General features: G+C 55.5%; 1 protein-coding gene across 1 annotated transcript in view; it reads right to left on the bottom strand.

Moving 5' to 3' along the window:
• Positions 1-20,835, bottom strand: part of wdr35 (WD repeat domain 35) — a 163,207-nt gene that overhangs the window by 112,145 nt on the left and 30,227 nt on the right. The window contains 1 exon segment of the mRNA XM_038800146.1: positions 2,091-2,216. Coding sequence (XP_038656074.1) covers positions 2,091-2,216 — 126 coding nt within the window.

Consider the following 20,835-nt stretch of genomic DNA (forward strand, 5'->3'; position numbering starts at 1 on the left):
TAATAGTACGCTAAATGGAATGTTGGCCTTTATTTCAAGGGGTTTGTGTATAAAAGTAGGGAAATCTTGCTACAACTGTCCGAGGTGTTGTAAGAATAAATCTAGAGAACGCCATACAGTTTTCATCTCTTTATTAAATTGTGATATTACCTGCATTGGACGTAGTTCAGGAAGGTCATTAGATTAATTCCTAGGTTTTAGGAGATGTCCTATGCAGAAAGGTTGAGTAGCTTGGGTCTATACTCCTTGAAGTTCAGAAGAATGAGAAGCCACCTTATTGAAATATACGAGAACTTGAGGAGAATGACAGAGTAGATGCGGAGAGGAAGGGGGTGATTCTCCGATTTGGCGGAGAATCGTGCGCCGGCATCGGGGCGTCGTGGCTCCGATTCTCCGGCCCGGCGCGTTCTCAGAGAATCGCCCCCGATGTTTCCCCTCATGAGGGGATCTAGAACTAGTTTTAGAAGAAGGAATTGTGACTTGCATATGTTCATATAATGAGATATTAAACAGTTGACTAAAACTTGGACAAAGAAGAATATTTTAAATGAGGGAATGAAGAAAAGAGGACTGATGTGTGTTTTGGAGAGAGGGAATTGAAGAGCTTAGACCCATTAAAGCTGAAGGCACTGCAGCCAATTTTGAAGCAATTACAAAGATAAGGCCAGAATTGGAGGAACGCAGAGATGGCTTGTTGGGCTGAATGAAGTTACAGAGAACGGAGAGGTGAGATCATGGAAAGATTTGAAACCAGGACAAGAATTTTGAAATTGAGGTATTGCCTGACTGGAGCCAATATAGGTCAGTGAGCACAAGAGAGATGGTGAATAGGAACTGGTGCAAGTTACGAGATGGGCAGCAGAGTATTGGAGGAGCTCCAATATACAGAGAATGCAAAATGGAAGGCAGACCAGGGGCGGGATTCTCCGACCCCCCCGACCCCCCCCCCCCCCCCCCCCCCCCCCCCCTCCCGCTGGGTGGGAGAATCGCCGGGGGTCGGTGTGAATCCCGCGCACGCCATACTCCCAATTCTCCCGCCCCCCCAAAAACCGGCCTGGCTTGAGTCGCACCGCCCGCCTCGGAGAATGGCGGTGTCCGGCGCGACTCAATGGGCGCCGGGGGCGCCGGAATTCTCCGGCCCCGCAATGGGCCGAAGTCCTGCCCGTCTGAAGCCGGTCCCGCTGGCGTAAATTATAGTAGGTCCATTACCGGCGGGATCCAGCGGCACAGGCAGGCTCCAGGGTTCCTGGGGGGCGGGGGGGCGGGGGGGGGGTGTCGAAGGGGGATCTGGCCCTGGGATGTGCCCCCACGGTGGCCTGGCCCGCGGTCGGGCCCCACCGATCCGCGTGCGGGCCTGTGCCATGGGGGCACTCTATTGTTCTGCACCGGAGGCTGTGGTCCTCCGCCATTCCTGGTGCGGAAGCGAATCCCTCTGTGCATGCGCGGGGATGACACCAACACTCGCTGGCGCTCTCGCGCATGCACCGACTCGCGCCAGCCAGCGGAGTCCCTTCGGCGCCGGTTGCGTGACGCCAAGCCCCTTTCCCGCCGGGGATTCCGCACCTTTGGGACGGCCCGATGCCGGAGTATTTCACGCCTCTCCGTCGCGCCAGGACCCCCTGCCCCGCAGGGTAGGGGAGAATCCCGCCCCAGGAATCCACTGGAATAGTTGAGTCTAGAAGTAACAAATAAATTATGAGCGTTTAAGCATCAAATGAGCTGGATCAGGAGCAGTGACAGAGGATGTAGAAGAGATGGAAGTAGCCACCTCCGTCCCAATCAGGCACAGGGCGTTTGAGAACAAGAGACCATCTTCAGAACCCCCAATAAGGTTTGCTGGGCAGCATCCCCAAGTGCCAAGTCCCCTGCCTGCCATTGGTTGAATACCAGTGGCAGGATGAGGACTTTAACAGGCACTTAAGAGCTTTAACTACAAGCCTTCCTGCCTGGACTTCATCGGAGGAAAGATGGCGAGATCCTGACCTGCACAATCTTTAACAATACCAAATGTAAACATTTAGAGTGAAGGAAAAAATACCTACTTAACTTCAGAATACACAAAAATATTTCGGGATAGTAGTAAGTTTTACCTTATAATCCGGTCTGATGTTGGCAAAATAAATAAAAGAATCAACAGCAAGGGCAATTCTCAGCCCTCCTCCTTCCCATGATGCTGCATACATCTGCTTGCCAGACACCTTTAGTGTGCGCAAATGCTTGAAGAAATGAGCAAAGTGAGAAAAATATCAGGAAAGTAACATACAATATGGGAACATCCTTCAAATTTAGCAATTGCATTATTAGTCTGAAATTGATGTTGATCATGATTATTTAATGTACTTTCATGTACTCTTCAACCCGTATGGATAAATAAATTAAGAGAAGATTGTATTTAGATAGGGTACATTATTTTCTTAGAAAATCCTGAAGCATTTGACAACCAATTACTTTGAAGCTGCTTTGTTCACTAGTATGGCAGACTATCAGTACACAGCAAGAATTTAATTTGCTTGAACTATGCTAACGATTTATTTAGTTCAACTGCTTAGAATATCAGCTCAGTTATTCAGGCTGTGTGATTCCGAACATGCATTCCCTGCTCTTTTTTTTTCTAAAAGCTGAGGTGGTCAACGGAGCAGGTGCTGAGCTTCCTTCAGGAGAGCTTTGCCAAGCAAAGACAAGAGTACCTGGACCCGATTAAGACGGGAATTGACCGGGTGGAGCAAAGATTGGAAGCCCAGGGGCAGGCGATTCAGAAAGTGGAAGAGGTGGTGGCTGAGGGACCAGCTAACCGCAATGGAGGCGGAGATGGGGCTGATGAGGTATCAAAAGGCTGCAAGAGAAAGTGGAGGATCTGGAAAACAGGTTGCGCAGGCAGAACTTGAGGATCATTGGCCTCCCGGAGGGCAGCGAGGGATTGGACGCAGGGGCTTATGCAACGTGTATGTTCGAGAAGCTGCTGGGGTAAGGTATGTTTACTCAGCCCTTGGAGGTGGACAGGGCGCACAAAGCGCTTATGAGGAAGCAGCGGATGAATGAGCTGCCGAGGGCGATGGTGGTATGAATGAAATGAAATGAAATGAAAATCGCTTATTGTCACGAGTAGGCTTCAATGAAGTTACTGTGAAAAGCCCCTAGTCGCCACATTCCGGCGCCTGTCCGGGGAGGCTGGTACGGGAATCAAACCGTGCTGCTGGCCTGCTTGGTCTGCTTTAAAAGCCAGCAATTTAGCTGAGTGAGCTAAACCAGCCCCTGAAATGCACCAACTCCTGGACAAGGAACAGATCTTGAGGTGGGCCAGGCAGACAAGGAGCTGCAAATAGGAAGATAACAAGCTGCGTATTTACCAGGACTTGGGTGTGAACTGGCCAAAAGGGCGAGCTTCAATAAAGTTGAATCGGCCCTCTTTAAGAAGAAGATGAAGTGACTTCCGGTTGCGGCTATGCGGAGCTAAGCCGCACGTCCGGCAGCTCCCACTATTTAGGGACTTTTGGGCCGTTTCAAGGGCCCCAAACGGCGCTGTTTCTACGCATCCCGGTGGGGGAAGGTGCCTGGAAGAACTTACCCCACACTATATGGTGCTCACCCGGAGTGGGAAGAAGAAAAAGGCTGCAGTAACTCCCCCAAAAAAACGGGGGAAGAAAAACAAAATGGCGGCCGGCACTCATGCTATTTAGGGACTTTTGGGCCGTTTTGAGGGCTCCAAACGGCGCTGTTTCTACGCATCCTGGTGGGGGAAGGTGCCTGGAAGAACTTGCCCCACATTATATGGTGAAAAGGCTGCAGTAATGCCCCCAAAAAAAGGGAGAAGAAAAACAAAATGGCGGCCGGCGCAACACCCGAGGACTGGTGGAAGTGGGCGCAGGAGCAACAGGCCTCGCTCCTGCGTTGTTTTGCTGAGCTGAAGGCTGAGCTGCTGGACTCCATGAATGCAACTACGACCAAGCTGCTTGGGACCCAGGCGGCACAGGAGGAGTCTATTCGGGAGTTGCAGCGGCAGGCCGTTGAAAGAGAGGAGGCCGTGGTCCTCGTTGGGAAAGTGTAGTTGCACGAGGCACTTCATAAAAAGTGGCAGGACCGCTTGGAGGAGCTGGACGTTCGCACGAGGCGAAAGAATCTGAGGATCCTGGGCCTGGCGGAGGGGCTGGAGGGGTCGGATCTCCCGGCGTATGTGACCACGATGTTGAGCTCGTTGATGGGAGCAGGGTCCTTCCATTTGCCCCTGGAGCTCGAGGGAGCGCACAGAGTGATGCCCAGGAGGCCCAAGGCAGGTGAGCCCCCGAGGGCGGTGCTGGTGTGGTTCCACCGATTCAGTGACCGGGAGTGTGTGCTGCGCTGGGCCAAGAAAGAGAGGAGCAGTAAATGGGAGAATTTGGTAGTGAGGATCTACCAGGACTGGAGTGCGGAGGTGGCTAAGCGGCGGGCCGGGTTCAACCGGACGAAGGCGGTGCTTCATGCTAAGCAGGTCAGGTTTGGAATGCTGCAGCCTGCGCGCCTGTGGGTGACATACAAGGACCGGCACCCGGAGGAGGCGTGGGCCTTTGTACAGGCGGAGAAGCTGGACTCGAGCTAGGGCCTGGGGACATACTTTGGCCGGCGTTGTTTCCGCTGTGGCTGTTTTGTTCCAACTGTTTCAACTTTTTCAACTTCGACATGTGTGTTATGTATGCTGGTTTTCTGTTTGCTCTGGGTTTGTTTGTTGGGCATGGTTGTGGGTTAGGTGGGGGGAGTGTTGGGGGTTTGTGTTCTATATGTTCTCTTCTGTACGGGGCTGGGGATTGAGGGGAAACTGGATTTTGGGGAACTGCGTCAGAAGGGTGGGGTGTGGCAGTGTGAAAGCGCGGGCTTTCCTCTGGTTTCCCGCGCTGCGGGGCGGGGAGGTGGAGCTTGCGGTGGGGCGGGGCCTCTACGGGTCTTTTTTCCCGCGCTGCAGCAATGCCAAGGAGGTGTGGCAAGAGGGGGATGACCCCAAGCCGGGAGGGGATAGGTTTTGGCGGGAGCTGCCGGGTCAGCAGAAGTCAGCTGACTCACGGAAGTACCATGGAGGGTGCGTCGCGGCTAGGAGGGGTCCTAGCCTGGGGGGAGGGGGGGGAGATACCGGGTTGCTGCTGGAACGACTAGGAAGGAGCCGATGGGGGCCGGGGGGGGGGGGGGGAAGAGAGAGGCGCTATTGCCATGGGGAACGGGTCGAGCGGGGGTGTACTGGCCTGGGGCGAACACCTGCCAAGCTATGGCTAGTCGGCGGGGGAGGGGGGGAGGGGGGGCGGGTTGCCCTCTGATCCGGCTGATTACCTGGAACGTGAGGGGGCTGAACCGGCCGGTTAAGAGAACCAGGGTGTTCTCCCATCTAAGGGGGTGAAGGCGGACGTGGCTATGCTCCAGGAGACCCACCTGAAGGTGGCGGACCAGGTCCGTCTGAGGAAGGGTTGGGTGGGGCAGGTTTATCATTCAGGATTGGACGCGAAGAACCGGGGGGTGGCGATTCTAGTGGGGAAGAGGGTGGCGTTTGAGGTGGCTGAGGTGGTGTCGGACAAGGAGGGCAAATATATCATGGTGAGGGGTAGGCTGCAGGGAGAGAAGGTGGTGCTGGTGAACGTATATGCCCCGAATTGGGATGATGCTGGCTTCATGAGGCGATGTTGGGCCGCATCCCGGACCTGGAGGCAGGGGGCCTGATCATGGGGGGAGATTTTAACACAGTGCTGGATCCCGCACTAGACCGGTCCAGTTCAAGGACGGGTAGGAGACCGGCGGCGGCCAAAGTGCTGAGGGGATACATGGACCAGATGGGAGGGGTGGATCCCTGGAGGTTTGGGAGACCGATGAGCGCGGGAGTATTCCTTTTTCTCTCACGTCCATAGGGTTTATTCCCGGATAGACTTTTTTGTCCTGAGCAGGGGATTGATCCCGAGGGTGCAGGATGCCGAGTATTCGGCCATAGCGATTTCGGACCATGCCCCGCACTGGGTTGATCTGGAGATGGGGGAGGCACGGGACCAGCGCCCGCTCTGGCGCCTGGATGTGGGGATGCTGGCGGAGGAGGAGGTGTGTAAGAGGGTTCGGAGAAGCATTGAGGGGTATCTGGATACCAATGATACGGGGGAGGTCCAGGTGGGGATGGTCTGGGAGGCTCTGAAAGCAGTGATCCGGGGGGAGCTGATCTCCATCCGGGCCCACAGGGAAAGGAGGGAGAGGAAGGAGAGGGAGAGACTGGTGGGAGAGCTTCTGGAGGTGGACAGGAGATATGCGGAGGCACGGGAGGAAGGGTTGCTGGGAGAACGGCGCAGGTTGCAGGCCAATTTTGACTTGTTGACCACCAGAAAGGCGGAGACACAGTGGAGGAGGGCGCAGGGCGCGGTATATGAGTATGGAGAGAAGGCGAGCAGGATGTTGGCGCATCAGCTCCGTAGGCGAGATGCGGCTAAGGAAATTGGGGGAGTGAAGGATGGGGGTGGAAATGTAGTGCAGAAGGGACAGAAGTAAACGGGGTCTTTAGGGACTTTTACGAGGGATTGTACCGGTCGGAACCTCCGAGGGGGAGAGAGGGGATGGAGAGCTTCATGAACAGGCTATGTTTCCCAAGGGTTCAAGAGAGGCTGGTAGAGGGGCTGGGGGCGCCGATAGAGTTGAGGAGCTAGTCAGGGGGATCGGGCAAATGCAAGTCAGGTAAGGCCCCGGGGCCGGACGGGTTCCCAGCAGAATTTTACAAAAAATATGCGGACCTGGAGGGTCCCCTGCTGGTGCGAACTTTCAATGAGGAGTGGGAGGGGGGGGCTTTGCCCCCGACGATGTCGCGGGCACTGATCTCTTTGATCCTAAAACGGGATAAGGACCCCTTGCAGTGCGGATCATATAGGCCTATCTCGCTCCTTAACGTAGACGCTAAGTTGCTGGCGAAGATCCTGGCTATCAGGATAGAGGATTGTGTGCCAGAGGTAATTCATGAAGATCAGACAGGATTTGTCAAGGGGCGGCAGCTCAACACGAATGTGCGGAGACTGCTCAATGTTATCATGATGCCGGCAGTGGAGGGGGAGGCGGAGATAGTGGTGGCGCTGGACGCAGAGAAAGCGTTTGATAGAGTTGAGTGGGGGTACCTGTGGGAGGTGCTGGAGAGGTTTGGATTTGGGGAGGGATTCATCAAATGGGTGAGGCTGCTTTACGCGGCGCCGATGGCGAGTTTAGTCACAAATGGAAGGAGATCAGAGTATTTTAAGCTTTATCGTGGGACCAGGCAGGGGTGTCCCCTGTCCCCCCTGCTCTTTGCACTGGCGATTGAACCGCTGGCCATGGCATTGAGGGAGTCAGGGAAGTGGAGGGGTCTGGTGCGGGGTGGGGAGGAGCACCGGGTATCGCTGTATGCGGACGACCTGCTGTTATATGTGGCGGACCCAGAGGGGGGGAATGCCGGGGGTGATGGAGCTGTTAGCGGAATTTGGGGGCTTCTCGGGCTATAAGCTGAACTTAGGAAAGAGCGAGGTATTTGTAGTGCACCCGGGAGATCAGGAGGAGGGAATTGGGAGGCTCCCCTTCAGGAGGGCAGTGAAGAGTTTCAGGTACCTGGGGGTGCAGGTGGCCAGGAGTTGGGGGGCTCTTCATAAGCTTAACTTCACCAGACTAGTGGAACAGATGGAGGAGGAATTTAAAAGGTGGGACATGGTGCCGCTATCGCTGGCAGGCAGAGTGCAATCCGTCAAAATGACGGTTCTCCCGAGGTTCTTGTTCTCTTTCAGTGCTTGCCCCATCTTTATCCCTAGGGCCTTTTTAAAAGGGTGACCAGCAGCATCATGGGATTTGTTTGGGCGCATGGCACCCCGAGGGTGAAGAGGGTCTTCTTGGAGCGGAGTAGAGATGGGGGGGGCTGGCGTTGCCCAACCTCTCGGGGTACTACTGGGCGGCCAACGTGTCGATGGTGCGTAAGTGGGTGATGGAAGGGGAGGGGGCAGCATGGAAACGGATGGAGAGAGCGTCCTGTGGGGATACAAGCCTGGGGGCCCTGGTAACGGCACCGTGGCCGCTCCCTCCCACGAGGTATACACGAGTCCGGTGGTGGCGGCCTACCCTCAAGATTTGGGGCAGTGGAGGCGACATAGGGGAGAAGTGGGGGGCTCGATGGAGGCTCCGTTAAGGGGGAACCATAGGTTCGTCCCGGGGAACATGGATGGGGGATTTCGGGGATGGTATAGAGCGGGCATTAGACAGCTGAGGGACCTGTTTATCGACGGAAGGTTTGCGAGCCTGGGGGAGTTGGAGGAGAAATTTGGGCTCCCGCCGGGAAACATGTTTAGATATCTGCAGGTAAAGGCATTTGCTAGATGGCAGGTGGAGGGATTCCCTACGCTCCCCGCGAGGGGGGTGAGTGACAGGGTGCTCTCGGGGGTCTGGGTCGGGGAGGGGAAGATATCCGATATCTACAAGCTTAATCAGGAGGTGGAAGAGGCGTCAATAGAGGAGCTGAAAACAAAGTGGGAGGGGGAACTGGGGGAACAGATCGAAGACGGGACATGGGCTGATGCCCTGGAGAGGGTAAATTCTTCCTCCTCGTGTGCGCGGCTTAGCCTCATCCAATTCAAGGTGCTGCATAGGGCCCACATGACTGGGACGAGGATGAGTAGGTTCTTTGGGGGTGAAGATAGGTGTGTCAGGTGCTCGGGGAGTCCAGCGAACCATGCCCATCTGTTCTGGCATGCCCGGCATTGGAGGAGTTCTGGAAGGGGGTTGGCAAGGACGGTGTCAAGGGTGGTGGGATCCAGGGTCAATCCAGGTTGGGGACTCGCGATCTTTGGGGTTGGGGTAGATCGGGAGTGCAGGAGGCGAAAGAGGCCGGTGTGCTGGCCTTTGCGTCCTAGTAGCCCGGCGAAGGATTTTGCTACAGTGGAAGGACGCGAGGCCCCCAAGCGTGGAGACCTGGATCAATGACATGGCGGGCTTCATTAAGCTTGAGAAGGTTAAATTCGCCCGAGAGGATCGGTGCAAGGGTTCTTTAAACGGTGGCAACCTTTCCTCGACTTTCTGGCTCAACGATAGGGTACTGGGACAGCAGCAGCAGCAACCCGGGGGGGGGGGGGGGGGACGTTGATTATGTTTGCTTATTTTATTTAAATTTGATTTATTTAATTTTAATTTATGGTTAAGTTCTCTTGTTGGGGGGGGGGGGTGGGGGGGAGTGTGATACATGTGATGTTACGGTATGGGGGAATTGTGGGTGTTATGGGGCTGTTAGTTGCATATTACTGCTTGTTGCTATACTTGTTGTTATATTTTTATATTTTCTGTAAAAAATTCCAATAAAAATTATTTTAAAAAAAAAGGGGATGAAGTTTGGTATGCTGTATCCAGCTCGTTTGTGGGTCACTTACGAGGGCCAAGAACTTTATTTTGGATCGCCGTAGGATGCGATGAGCTTTGTTAAGGACAGGGGACTGGCAGATGATGGAGGACATTGAACATGGGGGCGAGTAATTCTGTACCTATGCTGCTAAATTTCTTTTCTCTTTGGGTTCTGTATTTACTGCCTTTGTAGCAATTTTTGGGCCGTTGCTCCATTCTGTATGCGGGTTAACTTTGTTCTTAATGGGGGATGGTGGGTGGAATTTTCTTCTTTGTGTTTGTTGGGAAATGTATGTTCAAGCGGGGGAGGGGAATCAGTGGGGGTAGGTTGCTTGGTGCCATGGGTGGGGGCTACCAGGCTAGCTGGGTGGGCTAGCTCACAGAAGCGCAGTGGGGGGGCGATAAGTTTGTTGTGGGGGGATTTGCTATTTTGTTATGGGGGGGGGGGGGGGGGGGAGTATTGTACTGACAGGGGAGGGACAGGCGTTTGGAGACAAATTGGAGGTCGATGACAGTGGACACCCGAGGGCGGGCCTGTGGAGGCGCAGGATGCGGGCTGGAGGGTGGCCTAAGGAGGGTGATGGCTGACTGGCAGTTGTTGGAGGCGGGGTGGCCCCCCCCGACCAAGCTGACCACATGGAGTGTGAGAGGGCTGAGTGGGTCGGTAAAAAGAGCATGCGTGTTCGCGCACTTGAAGAGTTTGAAGGCGGACGCGGCAATGCTACAGGAGACACACTGAAGGTAGTGGATCTGACTAGGCTGAGGAAGGGGTGGGTTTAGCAGATGTTTCATTCGGGGCTGGACTCTAAAACTAGGGGGTTGCTAGCTTGATCAATAAGTGGGTGTCATTTGATGTAGGGAGTATAGTGGCGGACATGGGGCGGGGGGGGGGGAGGTATGTTATTGTGAGCAGGAAGTTAGAGGGGATGCCAGTGGTAATAATGAATATCTATGCACCAAACTGGGACAACGTGGCGTTTATAAGGCGGGTGTTAGGGAAGATTCCGGACCTGGACTCGCATAGGTTGATCATGGGGAGGGACATTAATATTGTCATTGATCCTAAGTTGGATCGGTCTAGTTCAAGGACAGGGAGGGTTCCAGCAACGATGAAGGTACGAAAAGGGCTTATGGAGCAGGTGGATGGGGTAGATCAGTTGGGATTTGGACAGCCAATCGCGAAGGAGTTTCTTTTTTTCTCCCTTGTACACAAAGTGTACTCCCAGATTGATTTTTTCATTTTGAACTGGCTTTACTGGCGGGGGTGGTAGATGCCGAGTATTCGGCGATTGTTGTGTCGGACTATGCCCCACACTGGGTGGATTTACGGGTGAGCAAGGAGGGGCATCAGCGCCCACAATGGAGATTGGATATAGGACTGTTACCGGATGAGGAGGTGTGCGAGCGAGTGATGGAGGCCATCCAGAATTATTTTGAGATAAATGACAGGGGGGAAGTTTCGGCAGCAATGGTGCGAGAGGCTCTGGAGGTAGTAGTCAGGGGGGAGCTGATTTTGATACGGGTTCATAGGGAGAAGGTGGAGCGAGTGGATATGGACAGGCTGGTTGGGGAGATACTCCAGGTGGACAGAAGGTACTCTGAAGCTCCAGAGGCGAGGCTGTTGAAGGAGCGGCAGAAGCTGCAAATGGAGTTTGGTTTGATATCTACAGGGAAGGCGGTGGGGCACTTGAGGAAGGCAAGAGGGCAAAATATGAGTATGGTGAGAAGGCCAGTAGGATGCTAGCACACCAGCTCAGGAAAAGGGAGGCAGGCAGGGAGATGGGACGAGCGAAGGACAGAGGGGGGGAACATGGTCTTGGAGCCAGCAGGGATGAACGGGGTGTTCAAGGGGTTTTATAGTCGGTTGTATGAGTCAGAGCCCCCAGCTGGGGTGGAGGGGATGAGGCAGTTTTTGGAGGGGTTGGAGTTTCCGAAGGTGGAGGAAGGGTTGGGAGCCCGAATCGGGAGTGTAGAAGTAGTAGAGGGATTGGAGGCCATGCAGTCGGGTAAGGCCCGGGACCGGATGGCTACCCAGTGGAATTTTCTGAGACGTTCTCAGGGATGCTGGGCCCACTGCTGGTGAGGGCATTTAATGAGGCACGGTAGCAGGGTGTTTTTCCCCCAACAACGTCACAGGCCTCAATCTCATTGATCCTGAATCAGGAGAAGGACCCAGAACAATGCGGGTCATACAGACCAATCTCCCTAAATGTAGACGCCAAATTGCTGGCCAGAATACTGGCCTCGAGGATAGAGGACTGTGTTCCGAGGGTGATAGGGGAAGACCAGACAGGGTTTGTCTAACACAAGCAGTTAACAGCCAACGTTAGAAGGCTCTTGAATATAATCATGATGCCCTCCAAGGGGAGGGAGGTGTAGATAGGCCTATGACCGGGTGAGAGGTCCTGGGACAATTTGGGTTTGGGCAGGGCTTTGTTGACTGGGTTCGGTTGCTGTACCAGACACCGGTGCGGACAAACGAGGTGAACACGGACTACTTTAAACTGCACTGGAGGACAAGGCAGTGATGCCCCCTCCCCCCAATGTTGTTTGCATTGGCCATAGTGCCATTGGCGATGGCGCTGAGAGCATCAAAGGACTGGAAGGGGCTAGTCCGGGGGTGGTGGAACACAGGGTCTTGTTGTATGCGGCCACCTACTCTTGTATATTTTTGACCTGTTAGAGGGATGGGAGAGATTATGTGGATCTTAGGGGAATTTGGCCAGATCTCAAGATACAAAATGAACTTGGGTAAGAGCGAGGTTTTTGTGATCCAGGCAAGGGGGCAGGAGAGGAGACTGCGGGAGTTGCCATTTAAAGTGGTGGAAGAGGACTTCCGGTTGCGGTGATGCCGAGCTAAGCCGCACGTTCGGTAGCTCCCGCTTTTTTTGGTCTTTTGGGCTCTTTTAAGGGCCCGTAGCGGTGCTGGTTGGACTTTTCCCCGTGTGTGAACACTCTCTCTAAGATTCTCCGCCGGTGGATGGCCTGGACTAGGACTGGAGCGGTCAGAAAATCGGCTTTGGAGCAGAGAAAGGTGCGAGGCAGAAGAAGCAAGATGGCGGCGGACGGGGAAGCAGCAGCAGCGTGGCAGCAGTGGGCGCGAGAGCAGCAGGAGCTGCTTCAGCGCTCCTTTAAGGAGCTGAAGGCAGAGATTCTGGAGCCGTTTAAGGCCTCCGTGGACAAGGTCATGGCGACCCAGATGGCTCAGGGTGCGGAGATCCGAGAGCTTCGGCAAAAGGCCTCGGAGGGCGAAGACGAACTCCTGGGCCTGGCAGTGAAGGTGGAGTCGCACGAGGCGCTCCATAAGAAGTGGTCAGCGAGGATGGAGGAGATGGAGAACTGGGCCCGTTGGAAGAACCTGCGGATGCTGGGCCTCCCAGAGGGGCTGAAAGGTTCGGATTTGGGGGCCTATTTGGCCATGATGCTGAACACGCTAATGGGTGCGAGGTCGTTCCAGGGGTCTTTGGAGCTGGAGGGTGCCCATCGGGTGCTGCTGAGGAAACCCAGGCCAAACGAGCCGCCTCGGGCGGTGCTGGTCCGCTTTCACCGCTTTGTCGACCGCGAGTGTGTGCTGCGTTGGGCGAAGAAGGAGAGGAGTAGCAAGTGGGAGAATGCGGAGGTCAGGATATACCAGGACTGGAGTGCGGAGGTGGCGAAGAGAAGGGATGGCTTTAACCGGGCGAAGGCAGTGCTCCACAAGAAGGGGGTCAGGTTTGGCTTGTCACAGCCGGCACGCTTGTGGGTCACGTATAAAGATCGCCATCTATATTTTGACTCCCTGGTGGAGGCCTGGACTTTTGTTCAGGCAGAGAAGCTGGACTTGAACTGAGGACTGAGGGCTGGGGAATGTTGTATACAACCCGGAGGCTTTGTCCTCCTTGGTATCCTTTCGCTTTATCGGTTCTATTGGATGATTTTTTTTTTTGCTGTTCTGCCTTTTTTTTGCTTGTTTGGGACTGTTATCTGTTTATTTGGGTGTTTTGTCATGTTTGGGGTCTGTATTTTGTTCACTGGTTGAGAGTTTGGGTGGGATTTGCGGTCCTATTGGGTCATATGCCCGTCTTTTCCCATGTTTTGGGTCGGGAGGGCGGGGCTTGGGATGGAAGCGCGGGCTTCTCTCCCGCGCTAGAGGAGCGGTGGGCGGGGCCGGCACTGGGGAGGTGGTTGTTTTGCACTGGGGGGGGGGTCATTGGGGTGGCGGGAGCAGCCGGGGTCAGCATGAGTCGGCTGACTTACGGAAGTGCAATGGAAGGGGTTACGCAGCTAGGGGGGGCCCTAGCTTGGGGGGGGGGGGGGGGGGGGGGGGATGTAACGGGTTGCTGCTGGAATGGCCAAGACAGAGCTGGAGCATGTAGAGGAGGTCGGGATGGGGGTCTGTCAGTGTGGGGAACGGGCTGAGCTGGGGGCGCGGGCACGTGGCGGATTGCGGAAGGGTGATGGCTAGTCGACGGGGGAGGGGGGGAGGCGGTCCCCTGATCCGGCTGATCACCTGGAATGTGAGGGGACTGAATGGGCCGGTCAAACGGGCCCGAGTGTTTGCGCACCTGAAGGGGCTGAAGGCGGATGTGGCCATGCTTCAGGAGACGCACCTGAAGGTGGCGGATCAGGTTAGATTCAGGAAGGGATGGGTAGGCCAGGTCTTTCATTCGGGGCTGGATGCAAAAAATCGGGGATGGCGATCCTGGTGGGGAAGAGGGTGTCGTTTGAGGCGTCGAATGTGGTGGCAGACAGTGGCGGGCGGTATGTGATGGTGAGTGGCAAGCTGCAAGGGGAGCGGGTGGTGCTGGTTAATGTATACGCCCCAAATTGGGACGATGCAGGTTTCATGCGTCGCATGTTGGGCCGGATTCCAGATTTTGAGGTGGGGGGTCTGATAATGGGGGGGGATTTCAACACGGTGCTGGATCCACCACTGGATCAATCCAGTTCCAGGACGGATAGGAGGCCTGCGGCGGCTAAGGTGTTGAGGGGGTTTATGGACCAGATGGGAGGGGTGGATCCATGGAGGTTTGCGAGGCCGAGGGCCAGGGAATTTTCATACTTCTCCCATGTGCACAAGGCCTATTCCCGGATCGACTTCTTTGTTACGAGTAGGGCGCTGATTGCGAGGGTGGAGGATGCTGAGTATTCGGCGATAGCCATTTCCGACTATGCCCCGCACTGGGTGGACCTCGAGCTGGGGGAGGAGAGACCAGCGACCGCTTTGGCGCTTGGAGGTGGGGCTGCTGGCGGACGAGGAGGTGGGGGGACGGGTTCGAGGATGTATCGAGAGGTACCTGGAGGTCAATGACAATGGGGAGGTCCGAGTGGGGACGGTCTGGGAGGCACTGAAGGCTGTGGTTAGGGGGGAGTTGATCTCCATTCGAGCCCACAGGGAGAGAAGGGAGAGGAGAGAGAGGGGGAGATTGGTAGGGGAGATGGTGAGGGTGGACAGGAGATACGCAGAGGCCCCGGAGGAGGGATTGCTGAGGGAGCGGCGCAGCCTCCAGGCTGAGTTCAACTTGCTGACCACCAGAAAAGTGAAAGCTCAGTGGAGGAAGGCACAGGGTGCGGTGTATGAATATGGGGAGAAGGCGAGCAGGATGCTGGCACACCAGCTCCGTAAGCGGGATGCGGCTAGGGAGATCGGTGGAGTTAAGGATCGGGGAGGAAGTGTGGTGCGAAGAGGGGTAGATATTAATGGGGTCTTCAGGGACTTTTATGAGAAACTGTATCGGTCCGAACCGCCAGAGGAGGAGGGGGGGATGGGGCGCTTTTTGGACAGGCTGAGATTCCCGAGAGTGGAGGAGGGACAGGTGGAGGGACTGGGGGCACCGGTTGAGCTGGAGGAGCTGGTCAAAGGGAAAGGGAGCATGCAGTCGGGGAAGGCGCCGAGGCCAGATGGGTTCCCGGTTGAATTTTACAAGAAGTATGCAGACCTGTTGGGTCCCCTGTTGGTTAGGACCTTTAACGAGGCAAGGGAAGGGGGGGCTTTGCCCCCGACGATGTCTCGGGCGCTGACCTCCTTGATTCTTAAGCGGGACAAGGATCCCCTGAAGTGTGGATCATGCAAGCCGATCTCACTTTTGAATGTGGACGCCAAGCTGTTGGCAAAGATCTTAGCCGTGAGGATAGAGGACTGTGTGCCGCAGGTTATCCACGAGGATCAAACGGGATTTGTGAAGGGGAGGCAGCTGAACACCAACATAAGGAGGCTCTTGAACGTTATAATGATGCCGGCGGTAGAAGGGGAGGCGGAGATTGTGGTGGCTCTGGAGGCGGCGAAAGCCTTTGATAGGGTTGAGTGGGGGTACTTGTGAGAGGTGTTGGAAAGGTTCGGTTTGGGGAGGGGTTTGTTAGTTGGGTGAGGCTGTTATATGAGGCCCCGATGGCGGGTATGGCCACGAATAGGAGGAAGTCGGAGTATTTTCGGCTATTCCGAGGGAAGAGGCAGGGGTGTCCCTTGTCACCCCTGCTCTTTGCGCTGGCAATTGAACCCCTGGCTATGGCGCTGAGGGAGTCGGGGAATTGGAGGGGGCTGGTCCGGGGTGGGGAGGAGCACCGAGTGTCGCTCTATGCGGATGACCTATTGTTGTATGTGGCGGACCCGGTGGGGGGAATGCCGGCGGTGATGGGGATTCTCCGGGAATTTGGGGATTTCTCAGGATACAAGCTCAACCTGGGGAAGAGCGAGCTGTTTGTGGTACACCCAGGGGATCAGGAGGGGGGGATTGGCAGGCTCCCACTGAAAAGGGCGGAGAGGAGCTTCAGGTACTTGGGTGTTCAGGTGGCCAGGAGTTGGGGGGCCTTGCATAAGCTTAACCTCAAGGTTGGTGGAGCAAATGGAGGAGGAGTTTAAGAGGTGGGACATGTTGCCGCTGTCTCTGGCGGGTAGGGTACAGTCAGTCAAAATGACGGTGCTCCCGAGGTTTCTGTTCCTCTTCCAGTGCCTCCCCATCCTCATCTTTTTCAGGCGGTGTAACAAGAGCATTACGGGGTTTTTGTGGGCACACGGGACCCCGAGGGTGAGAAGGGTGTTCTTGGAACAGGGCAGGGATAGGGGGGGCTGGCGCTGCCCAACTTCTGTGGGTACTATTGGGCTGCCAATGCAGCGATGGTGCGTAAATGGGTGATGGAGGGGGAGGGGGCAGCATGGAAGAGGATGGAGATGGCGCCTTGTGTGGGCACGAGCCTAGAGGCGCTGGTAACAGCGCCGCCACCGCTCCCTCCAACGAGGTATACCACGAGCCCAGTGGTGGCGGCTACCCTCAGAATTTGGGGGCAATGGAGACGGCACAGGGGGGAGGTGGGGGCCTCAATGGGGGCCCCGATATGGGGCAATCACCGGTTTGTCCTGGGGAGAATTGATGGCGGGTTCCTGAGTTGGCACAGGGCAGGTATCAGGAGGTTGAGGGACCTGTTTGTAGACGGGAAGTTTGCGAGCCTGGGTGCGCTGGAGGGGAAGTTTGGGCTCTCCCGGGGAGCGCCTTCAGGCACATGCAGGCAAGGGCGTTTGTCAGGCGGCAGGTGGTGGTTTCCTCTGCTGCCGCCGCGTGGGATCCAGGACAGGGTGCTCTCGGGGGTGTGGGTTGGTGAGGGGAGGATCTCGGCAGGGTACCAGGTGATGCAGGAGATGGATGAGGTCGAGGAGCTGAAGGGTAAATGGGAGGAGGAGCTGTGTGAGGAGATAGAGGGGGGGACGTGGGCGGATGCCCTGGGGAGGGTGAACTCCTCCTCTTCTTGTGAGAGGCTTGGCCTCATACAGTTTAAGGTGCTGCATAGTGCTCACATGACTGGGACAAGGATGAGTCGGTTCTTCGGGAGTGAGGACAGGTGTATCAGGTGCTCAGGGAGCCCAGCAAATCATGTCCATATGTTCTGGGCATGCCCAGCGCTGGGGAAATTTTGGAAGGGCGTAGTAAGGACGGTGTCGAGGGTGGTAGGATCCAGGGTCAATCCAGGCTGGGGGCGCTCAATTTTTGGGGTTGCAGTGGAGCCGGGAGTGCAGGAGGCGAAAGAGGCCGGTGTTCTGGCCTTGCGTCCCTAGTAGCCTTCAGTGGAAGGATGCGAGGCCCCCAAGCGTGGAGGCCTGGGTCAACGATATGGCAGGGTTTCTTAAATTAGAGAAAGTGAAATTTGCCCTAAGGGGATCAGTGCAGGGGTTTTTTTTTCAGGAGGTGGCAGCCATTTCTGGATTTCCTGGCAGAACGATAGGAAAAGGCCAGTAGCAGCAGCATCCCGGGGTGGGGGGGGGGGTGGTTGTCGAAGGGGCGGGTGCGTGTTTTGTGCGAATGGCGGGTGTTCATTTACCTCTTCCTTTGTGCAAGCGCGGGGGGGGGGGGGGGTAAACTGTGTTTTTTCTTTGTTCTTTGTAAAAAAAAATTGTTACTTTTTGTTGTTGATATTTTATGAAAATTTTGAATAAAAATTATTTTTTTTTTTAAATAAAGTGGTGGAAGGGAGTTTTTGTTACTTGGGTATTCAGGTGGCATGGGGATGGGAGCAGTTATGGCACGGTTGGTTGAGCAAATGAAGGAGGACTTTCGGAGGTGGGACATATCTCCCGTTGTCACTGGAGGGGAGGGTACAGACCGTAAAGATGGCGGTACTCCCGAGATTTTTGTTTATTTTCCAGTGCCTCCCTATGTTAATACCAAAGGCCTTTTTTAAGCGGGAGAATGTGGCGATCGTGGGGTTTGTATGGCGTGTAAAGCCCCGTGAGTAAGGAAAGTGCTGCTGGAGCAGAGCTGGGGGGGGGGGGGGGGGGGGGGGGGTTCGGCACTGCCAAAACTATTACTGGGCGGCAAATATAGTCATGATCAGGAAGTGGGTAATGGGAGAGGGGTCGGTGTGGGAGTGGGTAGAGGCGGCCTCATGTAAGGGCACAAGTCTGGGGGCATTGGTAACAGCTCCTTTTCCGTTCTCTTCTCGCCGGCCCGGTACTCCACAAGTCCAGTGATAGTTGCGGCTCTGAGAATTTGGGGGCAGTGGTGAAGGCATATGGGAGTGGAGGGAGCATTGGTGTGGGCTCCAATTTGCGGTAATCACCGATTTGTCCCAGAGAGAGTGGATGGGGTTTTCAGAGGTGGCAGAGAGCGCGGTTTGAGAGGCTGGGAGATCTGTTTATTGATGGAGCTTTCCCTGTTTGGAGGATCTGGAAGAGGAGTTCGAATTGCCGGGAGGGAGTGGATTTCCGCTTCTACCGCCACAGGGGATACAGGACAAGATAGTCTCTAGAACGGGAGTGGGGGAGCAGAAGGTATCAGAAATCTATAAAGAACTTATGGAGTAGGAGGAAACCCAGATAGGTGAGATAATACATAAATGGGAAGATATGTTGGGAAAGGTGTTAGAAGCGGGTCTGTGTGAGGATGCTCTGAGCAGAGTCAACGCATCCTCATCATGTGCCAGGCTCAGCCTAATACAATTCAACGTGGTTCACCGGTCACACATGACGGTGGCCCAGATGAGCAGGTTTTTTAGGGTGAAGGACAGGTGTGCGAGGGGTGCAGGAGGACCCGCAAATCATGTCCATATGTTTTGGGCATGTCCGAAGCTTAAGGGATTCTGGCAGGGATTTGTAGATGTCATGTCCACAGTGCTAAAAACGAGGGTGGCACCGAGTCCAGAGGTGGCGACTTTTGGAGTGTCGGAAGACGCAGGAGCGAGAGGGGCTGACGTTTTGGCCTTTGCCTCCTTGGTAGCCCGGAGACGGAACTTATTAGCGTGGAGGGACTCCGAGTCCCCAAAATCAGGTATGGGTTATCGACATGGCTGGTTTTCTCAGGCTTGAAAAAATTAAGTTTGCCCTGATAGGATCACTGTTAGGGTTCGGTCGGAGGTGGCAGCCGTTTATCAACTTCTTTGGGGAAAACTAAACTGTTAGCAGATTCAATAAGGATGGGGGGGGTTAGGGATTAAGGGGGCAGGGGGAGTTAGGTTAGTTTAGTTCAATTTAGGCAGGAACAGTGAGAAGAGATGGAGGGGGTGTTACTCACTGAATTATGTTTACATTTGTATTTGTATCTTTTGTTGTTATAAAATCATAAATACCTTAATAAAATGTTTGGTAAAAAAAAAGAACTGGGAGAAGTCATGGAGAGCATCAGCTACATGCAGGTGGGGAAGACGCCGGGATCAGATAGGTTCGCGGCAGACTTCTACAAAAGGCTTGTGGCAGCACTGGCCCCGCAACTGCGGGAGATGTTTGCAGACTCACTAGCAAGAGGCACATTGTCTCCAACACTAGCATAAGCCACTTTGTCACTATGCAAGAAAGGAAAAGTCCACACCGAATCTGGATCCTATAGGCCGATTTTGCTCCTCAATGTGGATGCGTAAATACTCGCAAAAATCCTGGCCATATGATTGGAGAACTATGGACCAGAGCTTGTTGCAGAAGACCAGTCGGGATTAGTCAAGGGTAGAAAGCTAACAGCGAACATCAGGTGCCTGCTCAACGTAATAATTACCCCATCCGGGGGAGAGAACACCAGAGGTGATCATCTCCCTGGATGCAGAAAAAACCTTTGACAGAGTCGAGTGGAAGTATCTCAATGAGGTACTAAAGCGGTTTGGGCTGGGGACGGGTGGCGGGATTCTCCGACCCCCCACCGGGTTGGAGAATCGCCGGAGGCCGGCGTCAATCCCACCCCCGCCGTGTCCAGAATTCTCCGCCAACAGAGATTTGGCGGGGGCGGGAATCGCGCCGCGCCAGTCAGCGCGGCCCCCCCCGGCGTTTTTCCGGCCCGCGATGGGCCGAAGTCCCGCCGCTGTCAACCCTCTCCCGCCGGCGTGGATCAAACCACCTACCTTACCGGCGGGAGCAGGCGGGCTCCGGGGTCCTGGGGGGGGGGGGGGGGGGGGGGGGGCGCGGGGCGATCTGGCCCCAGGGGGTGCCCCCACGGTGCCCTGGCCCGCGATCAGGGCCCACCGATTGGCGGGCGGGCCTGTGCCGTGGGGGAACTCTTTTCCTTCCGCCTTCGCCATGGTCTTCACCATGGCGGAGGCGGAAGTGACCCCCTCCCCTGCGCATGGGCGGGAATGACGTCAGCAGCCGCTGGCGCTCCGGCGCATGCGCGGACTTCCGCCGACCGGCGAAGTCCCTTCGGCCCTGACTGGCATGGCGCCAAAGGCCGTTCACGCCAGCCGGTGGAGCGCCAACAACTCCGGCGCGGGTCTAGCCCCTCAAGGTGAGGGCTTGGCCCCTAAAGGTGCGGAGACGTCCTTTGGGATGGCCTGACGCCGGAGTGGTTCACGCCACTCCAGCACGCCAGGACCTCCGCCCCGCCGGGTAGGGGAGAATCCTGGCCAGGGTTCACCTCGAGTGAAACTCCTGTACAATGCCCCCATGGCTAGCATACGGACCAATACCACAATCTCTGAATACTTCCAGCTGTACAGAGACACAAGGCAGGAATGCCCCCTGTCCCTGCTCCTATTCGCCGTGGCAATTGAACCATTGCCGATCCCCCTCAGAGCAGCGGAAAACTGGAAGGGAATCCAAAGAGGAGACAGAGAGCACAG

This window comes from Scyliorhinus canicula, chromosome 6 (assembly GCF_902713615.1).
Source record: "Scyliorhinus canicula chromosome 6, sScyCan1.1, whole genome shotgun sequence".
Lineage (NCBI taxonomy): Eukaryota > Metazoa > Chordata > Chondrichthyes > Carcharhiniformes > Scyliorhinidae > Scyliorhinus > Scyliorhinus canicula.